Source organism: Vigna umbellata, chromosome 1 (genome assembly GCF_029865625.1).
Source record: "Vigna umbellata cultivar VRB3 chromosome 1, Vumbellata_1.0, whole genome shotgun sequence".
Classification (NCBI taxonomy): Eukaryota; Viridiplantae; Streptophyta; class Magnoliopsida; order Fabales; family Fabaceae; genus Vigna; species Vigna umbellata.
The window spans coordinates 12,365,135-12,384,311 of record NC_142165.1 but is presented as its reverse complement, the minus strand read 5'-3'; the positions used below and the strand labels follow the sequence as shown (position 1 = coordinate 12,384,311).

The 19,177-nt window shown below is 29.6% G+C and overlaps 2 protein-coding genes across 2 annotated transcripts; one reads left to right on the top strand and one right to left on the bottom strand.

Moving 5' to 3' along the window:
- The first annotated feature begins 2,234 nt into the window (after window positions 1-2,234).
- On the top strand, window positions 2,235-8,306 carry SWAP70 (Pleckstrin homology (PH) domain-containing protein). Its single transcript, XM_047292740.2, has 10 exons — window positions 2,235-2,355; window positions 2,448-2,555; window positions 2,842-2,903; window positions 2,999-3,082; window positions 3,203-3,234; window positions 3,339-3,420; window positions 3,918-4,146; window positions 6,730-6,957; window positions 7,096-7,388; window positions 7,707-8,306. Exons 1-10 carry the CDS (start codon window positions 2,344-2,346, stop codon window positions 8,047-8,049), a joined length of 1,473 nt encoding a protein of 490 aa, XP_047148696.1. The 5' UTR covers window positions 2,235-2,343; the 3' UTR covers window positions 8,050-8,306.
- Window positions 8,307-10,883: 2,577 nt separating this feature from the next.
- Window positions 10,884-13,324, bottom strand: LOC124820945 (transcription factor JUNGBRUNNEN 1-like). The gene is made up of 3 exons (XM_047292742.2): window positions 13,038-13,324; window positions 12,417-12,715; window positions 10,884-11,443 (listed from the first exon to the last, which is right to left on the bottom strand). Exons 1-3 carry the CDS (start codon window positions 13,297-13,299, stop codon window positions 11,048-11,050), a joined length of 957 nt encoding a protein of 318 aa, XP_047148698.1. The 5' UTR covers window positions 13,300-13,324; the 3' UTR covers window positions 10,884-11,047.
- Window positions 13,325-19,177: the final 5,853 nt, after the last annotated feature.

Below are 19,177 nucleotides of genomic sequence, written 5' to 3'. Positions count from 1 at the left end.
CACATACACATAGATATCTCCACAGTGATATAAGATATTGTCCACTTTGGGTCAAGCCCTCACGGATTTGTTTTTGGTACCACTCCAAAAGGCCTCTTATCAATGAAGGTATGTTATGTGTATATAAACCCATCCTCAAACAAATGATGGATCGTGAAAGAGATATCTTATCACTGTAGAGATATCTATGTGTATGTGTGTGTTGAACCTCCCTACACAATGAAATTAGTTCTCATTATCCTATAAACTTTGCCTAACATTGATAATTTCTCCCACTTTCAGATGTTAAATTAGACTATTTACATAACAAAAAAACACATATCACGCTCATGACACATTTCCACCAAAAAGAGTTTCATCAAGAACGAAGAAAGGAAACATGCAATCAAAAGAGAGTTTGCACGAGAGGAAACAAATTGCTTTATTGAGAAAAATATATTTTTTTTAACTCACCTAAAAGATAAATTGTTTAGGAATTTTGGTAGAATGTTTCATGTAAATAACTACAATAATGTTAAATTTTGAAAAAGGTGAGAGCTGAAGTAGAGATTTGAGAAAGAAAAATATAGAATTTGAGAAAAAAAAATTAAGAGGAAGAAAGATTTTTCTAAAATTTGAGAGTTCTCACTATGTTAAATTTATATTAATTAAGTCAGGTCCTTGAAAGCTATAATGATATTGTTTTACTAAGTGTTAAGTTAAAACAAATTTATTTAACAATGATTTTAAATCACCTAAATTAAAATATGAAAACTTTTATCTAAATGAAATATTTATAAATGGAAGGATATCAATATTAATATTAATTTGAATGAAGTTACCATATATTTGATTTGAGATAAAATCTGTTAATATATTAGGAAAACATTATTAGTACAAATATTTCAAAATATATCAATTGATATTATTTATTTACTTACCCATGATTCAACTTGTATATAATTTGTTTTTATTTTAATATTTATTTTTATTTATTATCTATGTAAAAATATTTTATAATTATACTTCTGTACATGAAAAAATATATCACTAAGTAAAATATGTAGATCCAATGATAATGAATCTTATTTTATTACACTGATAATCTTTTAAGGAAGTACATTTAATTTATTTTTGCAAACCTTGTCACCTGTAATATTGTATCACCAAGTTTATTTTAGTCAAATGAAGTGTAAGAACATGAAAGCAAATTAGATATCCCAAAGTAATATTCCTCTTCAACCTTTTATTATGTTTCTTTGCTTATTTTTAAAAAATTAAAATAGTTCGTGTGTATACAAGCTTAACATGGGGAAATATATATAAAAAAATCACTGAGTTGTATTAATGTATGATTTATTACTAAATTTGAGAAAACTTAGGTAACCCTAATAGAAGAGAGGAGAGGAAAATTCTGACAATTTTGTAATTAATAGTAATAATAAAATTTAAAATATTATAAACAAACTGCAAAAGTTGAATCAATATTTTTTTAATGCAAGAACTTATGATACTTTCTTAATTTTTTTTAAATGTTTAGTGTAGTCTATGAAAGATATATTGTTTTATATTGAAAAGAAAAAAAGATTTTTAATAGATAAATTAATATTAAACTCTCAAGCACTGCAATAAGAAAAAAGATTCTATAAGGAATATACTAATTCTTGTTGTAAACGTTAAATTTTAATTTCAGAATTTTTACAGTAAAAAATTCCGTAAAGAATATACTAATTCTTGTTGCAAACCTTAAATTTTAATTTCAGAATTTCTTCAAAGTTGAATGTTTCAATCTCACATTTTTTTTATCTGTGCATTTTATCATATGTTTTATTTCTTGTTCCTTCAGTGCATTTATGTTTAATTTTTGTAAATTTGGATGAAGTAGTTGCTTAGTTTTAGTAATATTTTTTTCTTCAGTTTTGGCCCTCTTTGTTTTAGTCACTATAATTACTTTAGTTTTTTCATTTTTTATAAAATATTTTTATTACAATTGACTAGAAAAACACTAAACAAAAAGCAGAGAAAAAAAATGAAAAACAAAAAACATTTACAAAATGAAAAAGTTATTTTGGGTTAACTATTTCATTAGTAAAAAATTATGTACATAGTTTATTGATAATTATTGTCATAAAATCAAATTAATAATTTTTTTTTCCAAAATTAATTAGTACAAAAAATGTCAAGAAAGTGCACAACTGTAAGTCAGTGTGGCTAATAACCTACCGGTCTTTTCCATTAATAAATAGTTTAATTTTCAAAAATTAAAATCTCTTTCGATATTCTAAAAACACTTAAAACGCAAATCTGGGGAACATCACCCAAAACCCTTGCGTTTGAGCTTCTTGCAACTCTTGATCTACGCTCATGGCTTCTCCGGTAACTCATCAATAGCCATCTTCTCTATTTCTCAGTTTGTTCATATTTTTCTGTTGCTTTTAATAAGTCTGAGTTGAATTGCAATGGCACAGCGAGCTGCAGAAACCACAGAGAATAGCTTGGAGAAGATCAAGCGTCAACTCGCATCTGCTTCCGGTAGAAACTTGTTACAGGGACCACTTCTCAAGAGATCCGAAACCGTAATTCACGCACTTCCTTTATATCAATACCTATTTCTCATTTCTAGCTTTAATTTCACTTTATTTTCGTCTCTACTCATCTCTTTTCCTGATTCTAATTGTTATTTCTTTATAGCGCGATGTTCTGATCATCTTGCAATTCCAATGTGTTCTGTTCTCTTATTTGCTTTGTAATCCTTTGGATAACCGATCTTCTTTTTGTGACCATCTTTGTAGGCTTAATTGTCTCTTTTAGAAATGAAAAAAAAAAGCTAGCTAAATGTAAAATCTGCCTTTGTGTTCACAGCTGAGAAAATGGAACGAGAGATGGGTGATCTTGGACCCGACGACTGGGAAGATGGAATACAAGTATGTCTATGCAAACTGATTTCTCTTTGTGTGAAGAAATGGAAATCACTTTGATTACTGAAGTTCTGTATTTTTTGGTTGTTCCCCTCTTTTAGGATAAGAAGAAATGAACCTTCTGTGAAAGGAACAATTCTATTTGATGCCAATAGCACGATCACAGTATCTCCTGTGAATTTCCAGTAAGAACTGTGTAAAATAAGCATTTTTTTAGTATAGTTTTGAGATACCATGCGAGTTTTGTTGGATGGATTTGGATTTTTATACGTGATATGTTGTTTATTTACTTCTGCTTGTTACAGGGGGCTTCCAAAGTATGACGGTTGCTGCTTTTGTATCCTTTTTGTCATTTGTATAACTTTTAGTGCTTTCAGCGAATTTGTTAGCTGCTAACAGATTAATGAAAATCACTCTACTTGGTACCTTAATTCTCTTTAGATATTGGGACGCCACAGAAAAAAGATTACTTCCTCTGTGCGGAGACTCCTGGTGCAGCTAGAGCATGGGTGTCAACTTTACAGTAAGTTTTGCAATCCAACCCTTTTTTCTACCTTTGCTTATAATCAATGGAATATAATCTTAACCTTTTTTTATGTTATTTTAATTGTTGAATGTATTTCGTATGTGTGTTATTTTTATTTTTGTATTTCAAAGCATCAGATTGTAAGATGTATAACTTATAAGAGGTGTGTAGCTTGCAAACAAATTACTGCACGCTTGAACCTAAATGTACTAATACAACTGTATAGAAATTTACCATTAATTTGTTACTTTCTTGCAAAACTTTGTTTACTTCTGTCATTTTTAAAATTCATGTAATAATGCAGTCCTTCACGACTTTCTAAATCTTTTGAACAGTGTATTTTTATGTTCGTGGAAATATACATTTGCTTCGAAAGGGAGACCTACTGAATACTATTGCCACGTCATAGTTCAGCTTTTATATCTATGTTCCCCTTATTATTATTCATTATAATTATAGTTCTTAGTTTTAACTGTTTCCTCGTCTGACGTTAGTGCAACTCAGTTGGTTTTAAAAGCCCATAAAGAAGCTGTGAATTCCTTAAGCGGGAATGGTTCTACAAAGTTAGGAACTGTAGCAACGGTTGTTGCTGCAGCCAATTCAACAGCCTTGGAATGCTCAAAAGAAATAGAAGCAGCAATGCAGATTTCATTGCGAAATGCTCTGGGAATGATGAATAATAGGACCACTGATGGTCCTATGGATGATTTAACAATCATGAAGGTATAATCTCGTTCTGGTTTATTCTGTATTTCTTTGTTCAAATTTATAGTTCAGCATTCATGATGATGCAGCAGAGTTGTACTCTTTATATACCTTGATTTCAATCTCATCCACTATTGTGCCTCATCCACTATTGTGTAATTTCTTCTGAAAACCTGGCTCCAGTTGCACGTTCTCCCTCTTTGCTATTTCCTATTTTTTTTTTGGTCATTGCAATTAATTCCAGATGTGACATCTTAGTAGTTTCATATTTCTTCCCGTGATTTTGTTCGATAAAAAAAGTCTATTTTAATTGCCCAAATTGCTCCTGGCTTCTTGAAATCACCTCTAAGCTTCGTTACTTGTTGGGGATTTAAGAGAGGAATGATGCAGGATAATTAATAACAAAAAACTTTAATGAAAAAAGCGAGCGGATGGAATCTCATTCTACATGATAGCAGCTAGGGTCTCACACGTAATGTCATTGCTATTATGAAAATTGAATTCCTTAAAAGTATAATATTACTATTATGGAAATTAAAGTCCTAAAATTGAACTTTTTCTCTATTGAGGTGACTCTCAATTTTGGTATAGTCCTGAATGAAAAGTGTTCTCAACCTGCTCCCAATGTGAAACTGTTCCTGATTCAATCCCTTCTGCGATGTACGGGGACCAGAATTGTGAATGTACAGGAATAAAATTTCAGTCTGTTAGGTTAGAAATATATTTGCTTGGAAAAATAAGGAGAAGACCACAAAAATTAGTATTGCCAATTAGACTAGTTATTTAGGGAAAGGGGATTGGTTATATAAATAATAGGGGAATGCAAGGGTAGAGGGATCATTCTGAGTTGTTAGCATTTGTGAACAAGACATTGGGTTTTCTGTAAATAGGTGAAACTGAAACCCTTGGTAGGAGAATTTCTTCCTTTATCAATAGGAAAATGATACTTGAACAACCATTTTTGACAACATTTAGACACGCGCACACGTGTCAAAATCTGAGTGGTCCAGTTGGAAAAATTAAATGAAAATGGACCACTCAGATTTTGACACGTGTGCGCGTGTCTAAATGTTGTCAAAAATGGTTGTTCAAGTGTCATTTTCCTTATCAATAACTAGTCTGTTCAATTCTTTCCTTCATCCTTCTATCCAAGTATCCATTGGCTCGCTCATTCATGGTTCCTAACACACCCACTGTGACAGCAACAGATTAAATGATTTTTTTTCTGGAAACTTCTGTTTTTTGGAAAGGAGTGTCATGTACAATGATAAAAAGTTAATTAAACCTTCATAAAGTAGCTAAAACTCTGGGAAAAAGTTTTTTAGTACAACTCTTGGAAGGTGAAAAGAAGTAATATAAAAATGTACCTTTTTACCAAACCTTACCAAACCTTACCCAAATGCAGCCGAAACTAGATGGTTTCTGGACATAACATTTTATAAAGAAAATTTATGAATTATGATTGTTTTATGATTTCAATTATTTGTCATTCTTCTGTTATAATGCATTCAACAATGGTTGTACAAGAAACAGTAGTAACATGTCTTTCTTTTGTTGCAATATTGTTTTAAGATGGTTAAATTCCTTCTTTAATTTTGGAGTTGGGGGAGGTATCCCCTTTTTTTTTTATTACGGTTTACTTGGCTAACTCACATTTGCAAACTCATGATTTTTGTTCACTTGCTTGGCAAAAAGAGGTAAAAAGAATGAAAGGATAAGAAACGAGGACGGTGGATATTATATTTTTGATTAGCAAAGTATAAGTATTTATAAATATAATGGAATACTTGGGATACTCTTACCCGTATACAAAAATAAAAAGAAAAAGAAAATAGTTGCACATGTTCCCTGCCAAAAAGATCCACCTATGTCGTGGTTAAGACCTGTATATTTGATTTAAAAAAAAAACCCTAACATCGAAACATTCAATTTGGTCTTAACTCAAAATTCAAACAACCAGATATTGATATGCACTTGCAAGGGAAAACATATTTAATAAGGCATACATAAATACACTTACTCTAATCCCTTCAGTAGTCCCCAACCTTAGTCACTATGACTACACTGTCCTGATGAAGGTTGTTGTCTAGCTGGAGGTACTGTTGTGATCTTGCTCTTTATTGTGCCCCTCACATCTTTTACTATGTTGTTGGAGTTCCTTTCTCTTACCATAACTGCTTTACTTTTTCCGTCTCCCGATTGTTGAGCTACTTCTGTCCCCTTTATAACGTGCAAAATTTTTACAGAAGCCATACATACTTTTCAAAGTAAAGTGCATTTTCAGTTCAACCCACAGCCTAGCAGCCCCTTCACCGTTGTTAAAGGGTGTATATGATTTTCCACTATACCTTTTCCTTTTACAACCCTTATCATTCAAGTATAGTGGAGATACAACCCTTATCTCCACTATACCTCTGATTGGTATCTAAACCCGGTGCAAAGCTTAAAATTAATGTGAGGACTGTGGATATAAATAGAGAAAGGATTTTTTTTTTAATTAGACAAGGACTGTTTGTATGTGGGTATTTGATGTCTCTTGCACCTATATGGTTGTTTGTTGTTTTGGACTTTTGGCTCTGAAGGTGCTACTCCACTCTACAGGAAACACTAAGAGTAAAGGATGAGGAGCTACAGAATTTGTCCAGAGACCTTCGGGCACGTGATTCAACTATTAAAGATATAGCAGATAAACTATCCGAGACTGCTGAAGCTGCTGAGGCTGCAGCATCTGCTGCCTATACTATGGATGAGCATCGGAGAATTGCTTGTGCAGAAATTGAGCGTTTGAATAAAGATTCTGAGAAGCAGCAAGAGTTGTTTACGCAGAAGGTATGTCAATTTGCTACTTTAGGGATGATTCTCGGTAAACTGCCTTGGACAATTAACCCTTGCCTAATGCTATGTGTATTACTTGCAATGGAGTTGTCTTGAATGTTCGTTTCATCTTATTATTATTATTTTTTGCAGCTAAAAGAGTCTGAAGAAAAGGTTGCGAGCCTAAGCAAAGAAAAAGAACAATTAATCAGGCAGAGAGATGCTGCTATTCAGGAAGCAAATATGTGGCGCACCGAGTTGGCAAAAGCTAGAGAACATGATGTTATCTTGGAAGCAGCTGTAGTAAGAGCAGAAGAAAAAGTTAGGGTTGCAGAAGCAAATGCTGAAGCTAGGATAAGGGAGGCTTTTCAGAGAGAATCTGCAGCAACAAAAGAAAAGGAAGAGCTTCTAGCATATGTGAATGTACTAAAAGCCCAACTTCAAAGGTAATGTTATTTGCTTTTGCCCTTAAATTCCATTTTGTTAAATTAGATCTGTTGACTACTGACAAACGGAAAGTATTTTGCCTTGGTGACTGGTTGATGGGTTTGAATAAAAAAAACGGTCTGTTTGACCCTCCTCCGTATCTTCACATAGCCAAGGTGGCATATGTTAGTTTTTCTTTACCTTGCGAAACTGGGAAAGAGAAGGAAACATTTGATGATTTATTTGTATTTTTATGAGGTTGAATATGTGTATCAGTTATGAAAGGTGGCGCATCATAAAACCAATGTTGGCTTAACAGATAGTTTTCTTTTCAACAGGCAACACATTGATACAACTCAAGTTTTTGAGAAGACGGAGTCATGCTCAGATACAAAGCATGTTGACCCCACAGAAGAGAATGTGGATAAAGCGTGCCTGAGTGTTTCTAGAGCTATACCCGCCCCTGCAGAGAATGTCGTTCACATGGCAACAGATCAGGTGAACATTCAGCCGGTTGGAGACAATGAATGGAGTGATATTCAAGCAACGGAGGCAAGGATAGCTGACGTAAGGGAAGTAGCACCCGAAACTGATGGAAGCAGCTTGGATATTCCTGTGGTTAGCCAGCCAGGTACCAATCATCACCATGAACAAGGAGCTAACTCTTTCCATCAGCCCTGATGTGTTATTCACAGGTATACAACATAGAGAAAATATCAATTTAGGCAATGTAATTATACCATTTTGTTGGATGAGCATGTAAACCTTATTGTTTTCATTTTATCATTGCCTAATCAAGCTGTGACATGTGACCTGCCCGGAAAGTGAATACCTTTTTTCTGATGTAAATGTAATGTAATACAACACGAGCTGACCGGTAACTCTTCCGTGATGTGTAAACATTTGATCAACGAATAGAGCCCTTTTTTCATCCACAATTATAACACCTTAAACAAACAATTAAACTCAATTGAACATTCTCGTCCATTGAAAAATTGGCTTAATTGTTGTAGGATTTAAGAATAATTTGAAGTAGGATTTGAGAGCGTGACTTTCTGCAGAAATCATTCCCACCTGTTCCTTCATCATTTCCTCTCCCCAGGCAATGCCCAGTATACCCTTGATATCTGATGGAGCCTTAGCGTGTTTTTGTTTCACATTTAGGTAAGTGGTGTTTACGATTGATTAAAACATTCATTCTACTCATGTTAAACAGAAGCAAACTTTATGCTTTTATTAAACCTGGGCTTCGAAAGAACTAGAAAACACAGACTCACTGTCAAATATGCGATGATGCACTGTTATGAAATTACTGCTCCATTAATTGAAAGAACAACTTCATGCAAAGGAATATCAGAGCCAACACAATTAATGTTGTCTTGTTTATAAATTAAATCAAAGGAACTAAAATCAAAGAGCCAACACAATGAGTTTTGCTGAAATTTATTCCATTTGTCACACAAAATGCCCTCAGATTACAAACAATTCAGGCAAGATTCGAAAAGACTGAATCCCCTAAATTCTCGCTTTCTTCTCTCTAGTGGGTTTTTAATTTGGCTGAGTGATAATAGAAATCGGATGGTCTGAAAATGTTCAAAAAATAAGAAATAAGAAATATAGCTAGATAGGTTTCAACTATATTAGAAAGTGAGTTTTTAAATTTAATTTAACTCCACAAATCAACTTATAAGATGAGATTTACATCTTATTTATATATTATAATTTGACATTATTTCTAGTCGATATAAGATTTTCAGTGTTCTCATCTCCGTATGCTTCAAAATTATTATAATTTTAACCGCGAATTCACCTATGACAATTTTTCATACACAGTGAATGACCCAAAAGTGCACGCAGAGGTAGTCTATAGCCCCTTTGAATTGACCTTAGTAGGGCCTAGCAACCTCTGAAATAGTAGAGGACGTGAGGTATACACAGAAGTCATGTTGAAGCAGTTACTTGGAAATTAAATACAAGAAAAACAGTCAATTCAATATATAGACATCTAGTGAAATATTTTCCCCCACCTATACTGCACTATAAATTACTCTTCCACTTCGATCATCCTTCAAATATTACATTTTGCTTGTGCTAGGACACAACTCAATTAGCCTGTTCTTCTATTTCAATCAAATCAGCAAATAATTTACTCTCTTCTTTTCTGCCCGTCAAACAAGTCCTTATACGCTTTCTTTTAGCATAATATTTTAAGATAAATATTCTGAATGAAAAAGTTTCTTACCAAAGTTTTTATTAATAAAAATATGAATCCGATATTATTTCTCACACTTATAAGTTTAATGTCTCATAAAAACAAGTCTTAAATTTGAAGTCATATTCATAAAATTCATATTAAATAACATTTTTATTGATAAATTTTGTAAGAAAAAACTTTCCTTTTGTTTTATTTGTGTTAAGGAAGTATTGACCCGAATTGATGGGACTGCTAACTGTTCACAACATCACATGACTTTCCATTTCCAATCCGAATATGTCCGAGCCTTGTTAAAGGTTGGGAAGTTGAGTTTTGGATGTACATCATGATGGAACAGTACACATTTCAATCAAACTTAGATATTTTATTTATTTTTGTTTCACATTTTTAAAGATGGAAATTAGTAAAACTTATCTACTCCGTTTCAATATTTTTTTCTTCATTTTTATTTCTAGAGTGATCTATGTTCTTAATCTTTAAAATTTAGGATAACTCAGTTTTAATCCCTCAAAAAATTTGAAAATTATTATAGTTTTTAAATTTGGAAAATCAAAGTTTTATGATTCAATAAGTTTATGGTTCACTTAATTACTTGTTTGATTAGAAAATTTTAAATTAATTTTCACTTAAATTTTTGTTTTAATTGAGTTTTTTTTTTTAAATTGAATTAATTATGTCATTTTCTAGCATTTTATAAATGATGTTAAATACATGGTATGTGTTAATTTTTATTTATTTATGTAATTTTTTATTTTTCACGTGTCGGATTGGTATAATAGTGTGACACGTGTGACACATGAAAAGTTAACTACGTGTGTCACTTATAATGTATTAATGAAAATAATTTAATTGAGTTAATTTTTAAAAAATTAAAACTCAATTAAAAAAAATATAAGTGAAAATCAATTTAAATTATTTTAACCAAATTTAAAATTAATGATTAAGTAAGTCTTTATATATTATGCACTAAAACAATTTTGAAGAAAACATGGTGTTTCAAAATTATCTTTGAAAAGTAAAAACCGTATCTATTTTTTTTTTTTTAAATTTGAGATGTCAAAATGATTTTTTTTAATTAAAAATTGAATATGTTTCAAATTTAAAAAATTAAAATTAAACTCTTCCTTTCAATTAATTCGAGATAAATAATTTTTTAAATTCTGAAAGAGTAAAATATATCTATTAATTCCATTCTATCAATAAACAATTGAATGAAACTCCTAATTTCTTTTTCGGGTGGAATATTTAAAAGATAACAGGAAAAATAACAAATAAAAACTAAATAAAGATATTATTGATATAAGAAAAAAAAGAATAAAGGTAGCAATATATATAACCAAAGAAAAAGTTAACATATAGTGTCAAACTAAGTTCTCACCAAAGAAAAGAATAGAGTGAGAGAGGTATATATAAGAAATATGTATGTTACTATGTTATAATGTAGTTTAAGCATGTAAAATGGTATCAAAATCTATTAAACTCTTTACAGTGATCAGAAAGCCTGGATGGATCAACAGCAAACTGAACGACAGAAGTGAGATCATCCCAATTCTCATGAGCCAATTCCAGATTCTGATGGTTCCAAAAACTCGAGTAGGAAAAGGATGTGGGAGGCTGTTGGTCAACATGTCCAAAAACTGGTTTGATCATTTGGTTTTGGGGAAGGAGCAGTGATGATGGTGAGTTTGTGAAAGTCAAGCATGGCTTGGCGGTGTCAGATTCTAAACTGCATGTTTTGGAACTTGAAGAGTTTGTGGGGTTTGGCTTCGTGATTGGTGCTGTGTTTGAGTCTTTCAAATTTGGTGTGTACCTCTTGTAAGATGGGACTCGTTTGAATATTCGACACAGCGTCCACACTTCCTGCCAAACACACAAAAAACCCAAACACAACCACACATTAAATTCCTCAATACCATGCAAATATTAAAATTCATAATGTCTTAATCTGTGACTAATTAATTCTCCTTTTTGGGTCCAACAAATGTGCTTCAGACTTTAGAAAAGTATAGAGATACAATTGTTTGTTTCTGGTCTTCTTGAATATGAACATGCTTCCAATCCGAATCTCAGAAACTTGTGGTGGTTTGACTATGTTATCTCACAATTGTCTTTTTCCCACGGTTCTAGATGGGTTTATTAATTTAACATTTTCTTAAACTTCTTTTCATTACTACATAAACAAGAAACATGAGACGCAGTTTTTCTAAGATCAGAGAAGATAGGTATATTGACTTTTATTCCACTTTATTTCGAATTGATTCTAGGTTTATTAAGTAATTTTTTTGAACTATCTTCATGTGTTAGAAATACACGAGTGAATAATTAAAGATAAACAATGTTAATATATTATGTAAACCTAGTGTAAAATGGAATATTCCTCAAGTATAAATCATAAAAATATTGTTTTTTATAATAATTATTTTACCTTTTCCTATCCAAAATTTTTTTAGTTTGACTAATATATGCTCACATTTCAATAAAATATTATATATTTTCCTTTTAATTTGTTATCATATTAGTACTATTCTATCTGTCATAGTCAAAATAATGCATTTATGGAAAGTATCAGACTAATTTTATAAAACTAATATTCCTAAAACAGTATATTTTCCTATTTTTTTAATTTGTGTAAAATTATAAATATAATTAAAATAAACTACAATAATTAAACTCGGTCCTTTTTTTTCACTGTTACAAGGATCCCTTATCTAAGTATATGCAATGTAAAAAAAAAAGTGACAATTGAATGTTCTAAAAGCAAGAAGAATTGTAATTATTGTTGTGATGAAGAAAGTAAAATATTCATAAGAGTGACATAGCATAATTGACTTACAGCTTCTTGAATGTCATTAGGTTGTGGGTTAGTGGTGGATTTTCCATTGGGTGGAAGACGAAACTCATGCATCATCCAATCAGTTTTGGTGCCTTTTCCAGCACTTCCACGGTAATAAACCAATGATTTCTTCAACCCAATGCATTCATGGGGTTCTTTAACACAGTATATCGGTTTATCAATCCCGGTGGCTTTCCAAAACCCAGACCCTGTCACTCTGTTAGGCCTTATGCTGTTTCTGTACTTTCTCCCTCTTATGCAGAAGAAATACCACTCCTTCTCCCCCACAGAACTTGCCTCTTCATACACCAGTCACCACCACACAAAAACACAAATCAGACAATAATCATATCTAATCGTATTGGTAACAAGTAGACTTTAAGTCTAGCTAAACTTCATAAAAATTGTAAGCTAAAGTTTGCCTCCATTTTTATCATAAATTAACATTGTTTTTAGTGTGTAACTTCAATCACATATCAAATCATGAAATCATAAAATCAAACACCTAACGTACACTCCAGTCCTTAATTTGAATTATGCAGAAGAACTGTAACCAAACCGATGAAATTCATTTGCTGCATCAGATACAAAAAATATTAACGAAGAGGAAGGTGATCTTACTTGGAAGATCCCATGGATCATATTTGTAGATGTCAATCTGTTTGATGAGTTCAATTCTGAGAGGCTTCTTCTCCACCTTTCGCCTGAGATAAAAGCCCACAAGCTCTTCGTCTGTTGGATGGAATCTGAAGCCGGGAAGCACAACTTCGTCTTCTTTCTTGTCTTCTTCATCAGAGTTATGTAACTTGGACACATCCATTGTTAATCTCTGTAAAACTTGAGAACCTTCTTCTAACCTGTGGGCTATGTTCCTCCTTTTCATCTACTTATATTAATTTCTGTCGCCGCAGTGTGTAAATTGAATATTAGCTGCCGCAGTCAAGTCAAACATTTCCATTAAACAGTGTGTGGCTGTCATCAAAATTAAATTCAAGTACAGGTTTTTTTAACAAATCACATAAGCTGATTTTGGAATTAAAATAATATTTTCAAACTATAGATAGTTATAATATCTAAATCTCTTTAAAAAATTATTAGAGTTCATTCCCTATAATCGTAAATAGCATATCTTACATGCCTACTGCATTATTCTCTCTGTGAAAAAAACATTTTAAATAGAATTATGGTTAATCAATTTGTTTAAAAATTTGAAAAATCAGGTTCTTAAAGAATTTTTTTTATCTTAAAGTTTTGAATTAAGAATGATATAATAATAATTTTGATATGATTAAGTTAATGGTGGGCAGAAGGTCAATGAATGTTAGCTTACAGGCAACAAGAGATAAAGTCTACGAGAGTGGGCACAAGTTTGACTATGATATAGATATATGGATTGCAATTAAAGAAGGGAAAAGGTCAAAGGAGATTTCAAAGTCATTATTTGTCTGTAGAGAATTTTCGAAAGCTAACTTTAACAATTAGATTATTGGCGCTTCTTCCAACATCAATGTCTATTTCTCATTTCTAAATATCTTCTAAAATGTTACTACTTTCTTTCTAACACAATTTTTTTATTATTAATAATTCATTCGTGACAATACATGACGTCACTCCAAACTTTTATCTGTTTCCAAAGAATCAAAGACTATTGTTATTTTTTTATTATTTTCTTTTAAGCCTGTAGTTTAAGTAATGTTGGTCGAATCCACGTATTAATAATTTCTATTTTTTTATAAAAATATAATATTAACATGTTTGTTTATGTGATTTTTATTTATCAGTAATAAAAAGCTTATATATGATAATAAATAATGAATTAGTGACAAGTTTAAAATAAAACAAGTGGTTTAATTTTAATGGATTTTCTTGATATACACTTTATTGCCTTCGTATTGTTAAACATTTATATCCCACTGTAAAAAGACAAAAAAACATAATTAATATTGAAATGACGTTAGATGATGAAAGCTAAGAAGATTAACATTAAGTAATTCTTTGTTCACTTGGATTTGAGAGAGACTGATTGAATGAATTTGAAAATAATTTTTGTTGTTGTTTATTTGAGTAGATTTGGAGGTAGGTGAGAATTGATTTGGAAGTAAATTTTTTTAATCTGTCACATCAAAATGTTGCTTCCAAATTCATTTTCACTTACCTTCAAACTTCTCAAATAAACAACAACAAAATTTATCTTCAAATCCACTCAATCACTCTCCTCCAAATCTATTCAAGTGGTTACCAAAAAATCAAACTTGTATATATGAAAATTTACGAATGAGGTTTCTTTTCTTTTTTAATTATATAATCAACAATTCAGCTAAGTCTTTTATAAGATTTATACCATTGTATAAGATTAAATTCTATATTTTAAAACATAAATCAATTTTCAAACACCATATTTAAAAACATTTTAGTCTAGTTTTTTCAAAAAATATTTTAACAATTTTGCCGAAGTTCAATTCAGTTAATCATATAGTGTAGTACTAAAGATGATAAAACAGGGAATTTGACGCATGAAAATAGAAAAGACTAAAGAAAAGTACAACACAATTTTCATATCAAAATAAAATAAAAGAATTCAATTTTTAGACTAATCTAAATAAAAGACTACTGGGCATAGGCCACCGGCCCACTTAAAGCCCAAATTTTAGTAGGCAAAAGTAGAATGATGGGTTAATAATATTACTTTCACGCGCTTATGACAAGAGTGAAGCTTACTTGCGTCCCAAGGAGGATTTTATCATATTTTAAAATTTTTTAATTTTTAAATTATGAATTAATTTCATTATTTGATTATATATAATGCACGAGACTGACTCGTGGTCAATTCTTCAAAGAAACTTCTTAACTTTGTAATAGTATCTATCACGTGACCACGTCAATAGTTTATATTGTAAACTTTTTTAAAAAAGGAAACTTTTAAATAATGAATTGAAAATTCAAATTATCATTCCTTCTATTTCTTTCTTTCCTTATTTGTTTATTAATCGATAAGGAAATTCAAATAATGAATTGAAAACTCAAATTACGTAATTTTTTTTAATTAGGTAATTAAGTACGAAACCATATTGTGTGAAGTTGGAAGTTATAGTTGATCCTTACCTTAATGGACCAAAATTTTGAAATACTTTCTGGTCTTAGGAATAATAGTTTTTGCTATAATAACTGTGAAAATTACTGCAAATATTCAACTTTTTTTCTCCTAATTCAGTGCTAAATTTGGTAATTTATATAAATATCATGCGTACTTGCCTACCCATGCGACTTTTTTCACGAGATTATACAAGCACTCTCATGGTTTAGTAAAATTTCACTTCAAATCCCATTTTTAATCTTATACTTAATTGTAATATATAAATCTCTTACAAATAATCAAAGAAAAACACATTAAATTGGAGAAAAAGAATGACATTTATTAAAAAAATAAATTTTAAACCTAACTTAATTCTATAAAATAAAATTTATATTCATTTATATAATCTCTCACTGAAAAAAGTTTTAAACTTTCAACATATTCTGACTTGAGAATCTTCTATCAAGCTCCAGAAGTATCAAGGATGAAAAAAGTTGTGAAAATTCACCGTGAATATCTAAGGAATACTTTTAATATATATTTATGCTCAATGAAATAATACTCATATTTTACCTATTTTTTTAGATAATATTTTCTATATTTTGAATTTTAATTAAAGTTTACATGTAAGAGTCACTGTGTGAAACCAAAATATTTTAATACAGTCTCCGTTGATTTAGATTGTGCAAGTTAAGCCCATTTTCTTCACATATTTTTCTCTTGTTTGGAAAACCGTTCAAACACATTAAGAAGATAATAATCCTTTAACAATTAATTTTTTATTTTTTATTTTTAAATCAAATTATAATGTGTTATAATATTATTAAAATGATTCTGTTAGTGAGTGTTTATTCGATAAAAAGATTTAAAATTATAATTTTTCAAAATTAGAAAACTGAGTAAGCCTGCACCTCGTCGTAATTATTGCCGCGCAGCCACCTTTCGTGTTCATATGGTTTCCACGCAAAAAGGAGAGTTTGGGATTCGTTCATATTTGAGTTCAACACGTGTTTGACAATAATTTGTATTAATTAGCTAAAACTTGTAAAATAATAAATAAAAACATAATTACTATTGAATCAAATCTTAATATCAGATAGTTATAGATTCTTTTTTAAACTATAAGTTTATAAATTTAATTTTCTTTAATTTTTTTTACAATCCAGTTTTTTTACATCATTTACCAATAAACACAAATATTTCTATTAAAATAAAAATAAAATGATATTTTTTTAACATTAGAGCAATAATTAAAAAGAGTGTAGCGATAAAATAATAATAAAAAGTCATAATCACAAATATTGTTTAAACATTAAGATTTTCCATTATTATTTAAAATAAAAAGACGGTAAAAAAGTTTCAAATGAGTAAAGTTAAAATAAACTAATAGCTATTAAAAAATATTTTACCAAATGTAAATAAAATAGTTTTATCTAAAAATGGTTATAAAATACATTAAATCGATTTACTCAACTACGAATATAAGAAAAACGTCTCTTCTTCAAACAATGTGCAATTGGTTTGTTCTAGTAAGTCGTAAACAATATATTAAGTAACTTTTCAAAATTTTACTTTCAGAAACTTATATTCTACAAGATTTACAAAATAGATATATTTTTCCTTTCTTCTTCTCCAATTGATCAGTACCATACTCATTAAGGAAATAATAAAGAATAGGAAAAGTACTAATCTAATACCACTAAATAATTAAAAGATGATTGATTTAACAAAAATATGTATACATGATTTTCAAAATATTTGAACACCTTCCCATAAAATATTTGAACACCAAACAATTCTCTTTATTAAGATAATATAATAACAATGAATATTAAAAAATATAAACATTATTATTTATTTATTAATAATAAACATAATTGTTAAGTGATTATTATTTTAGAAAAAGGTGTAAATGTATTTTTCGTCTTCATCTATCGGTGAACATACTATACTGGTTAAGGAAAGGATAAAAATTTACCAACTTTATATTGTCAAGCAATATAAAAAAAAATAATTGAATGAAAAAAAAAAAGAATAGAGTTGTAGAATTTTTCTAACACATTATGGTAGCTCACATTATTATTATTATTATTATTATTATTATTATTATTATTATTATTATTATTATTATTATTATTATTATGTTTAATTGTATGATGACATTAAAACTTACTTATATATTTAAAACTAATTCTATTTTAGTTTTATTGTTGGATTATGTATTATACTATTTTTTTTATTACATTATATATCAAAATTTATTGTTATTTAATATAATTAAATATACAATATTTATAAATAAGTTACAAAATTGAATATAATCAAGTTGATTTAGTCACCTAGCTACTAATTTAATAACTGATTAGCTATTGCTAACTATTTTAATTAAATTAAAAACTGTATTTATTTGCGATCAAATTAATGATTAAAAACCATTTCATTAAATTAAAATTTGTTTCTATTATAGCGACGGAAATATTATATTCCTACAGTCTATTATGTTTTCTAGAATTTGGTGTTTCTTCTCTAACACTCTACCCATATTCTTTATTAGGATATGGACATTCAAGTACGCAAAACTTATAAAAAGATTTATTATGTAAAAAAAAATTCAAGTATTAGTGTAAATGAATAAGTTAAACATCTTATAAGATAGAAAACCTATAAATTTATTATCTTAATAATGTCATTATATTGAATTACTTTAAGATATTTCTACTAGAAGAGAAATGTATTAATATGGAAGACACTTCCTCCTAAAGTAGAGATTATTTAAAATTTAAGTGTGAGTGTAAATCTTACATCAAATAAAAGTAAAAAAGTTAATAAATCTATTATCAAGTGATGTTATTTTCTTATAGATTATGATAAAATACAAACAAAGTTTCACATAAGATAAAAACAAGAAATGAATATGTGTTTATATATACATAAGATACAGTAAAAGACCTTTTGAAGTGATATCGAAAACAAATCTGTAAGGATTTCGTCCAAAGTGGATTATATCTTACCATTGTAGAAACCTATATGCGTTTTGAGAGCAAAAGATGCTCAATGGTGCCACCATGGGTCTGTAGACCATGGTGTACTCATGGATTAGGAAAGATGGAAAATCATAATTCTTTGTTTGAGATCCTAAGCCTTTTGGAGTCCTTCCATAGTAAGGTGAAGTCTTGACAGATGACCAGTGGCCTTTTGAAGTGATAACAAAAGCAAATTCGGAGATCTATGTGTATTGTCCCTCCCTAAAATTGGTATTATAGCCAATGGTTCAGGTCTGGTGAGTAAACCCTTTCATGATAAGGTGAAACCTTGGTAGGTGGCCGGTGGTAGATAGCCAGATGAGTCATGGGAGGTGAAGAGGAAGAGATGTTCAATAATAATGTATTCATAGATTAGAAATATAATAAAATTAAGAGATGAACATGAATTTATATACACATAAAATATTTTTATTAGTAAGAGACTCTTTACAATTTTTCTAATTTAAGTCATAAAATATTTTTATTAGTAAGAGACTCTTTACAATTTTTCTAATTTAAGTATCAAGAACTAAAAGAACTTAATTCCTCGTCCTTTGGCATATATATTATTAGATAAGATATTATATAAAAATATTATCCAAAGGCACATTATTATCAATTACAAAAAGGAGTTTCAAAGTTAAGTATGCTTAACACATAATACG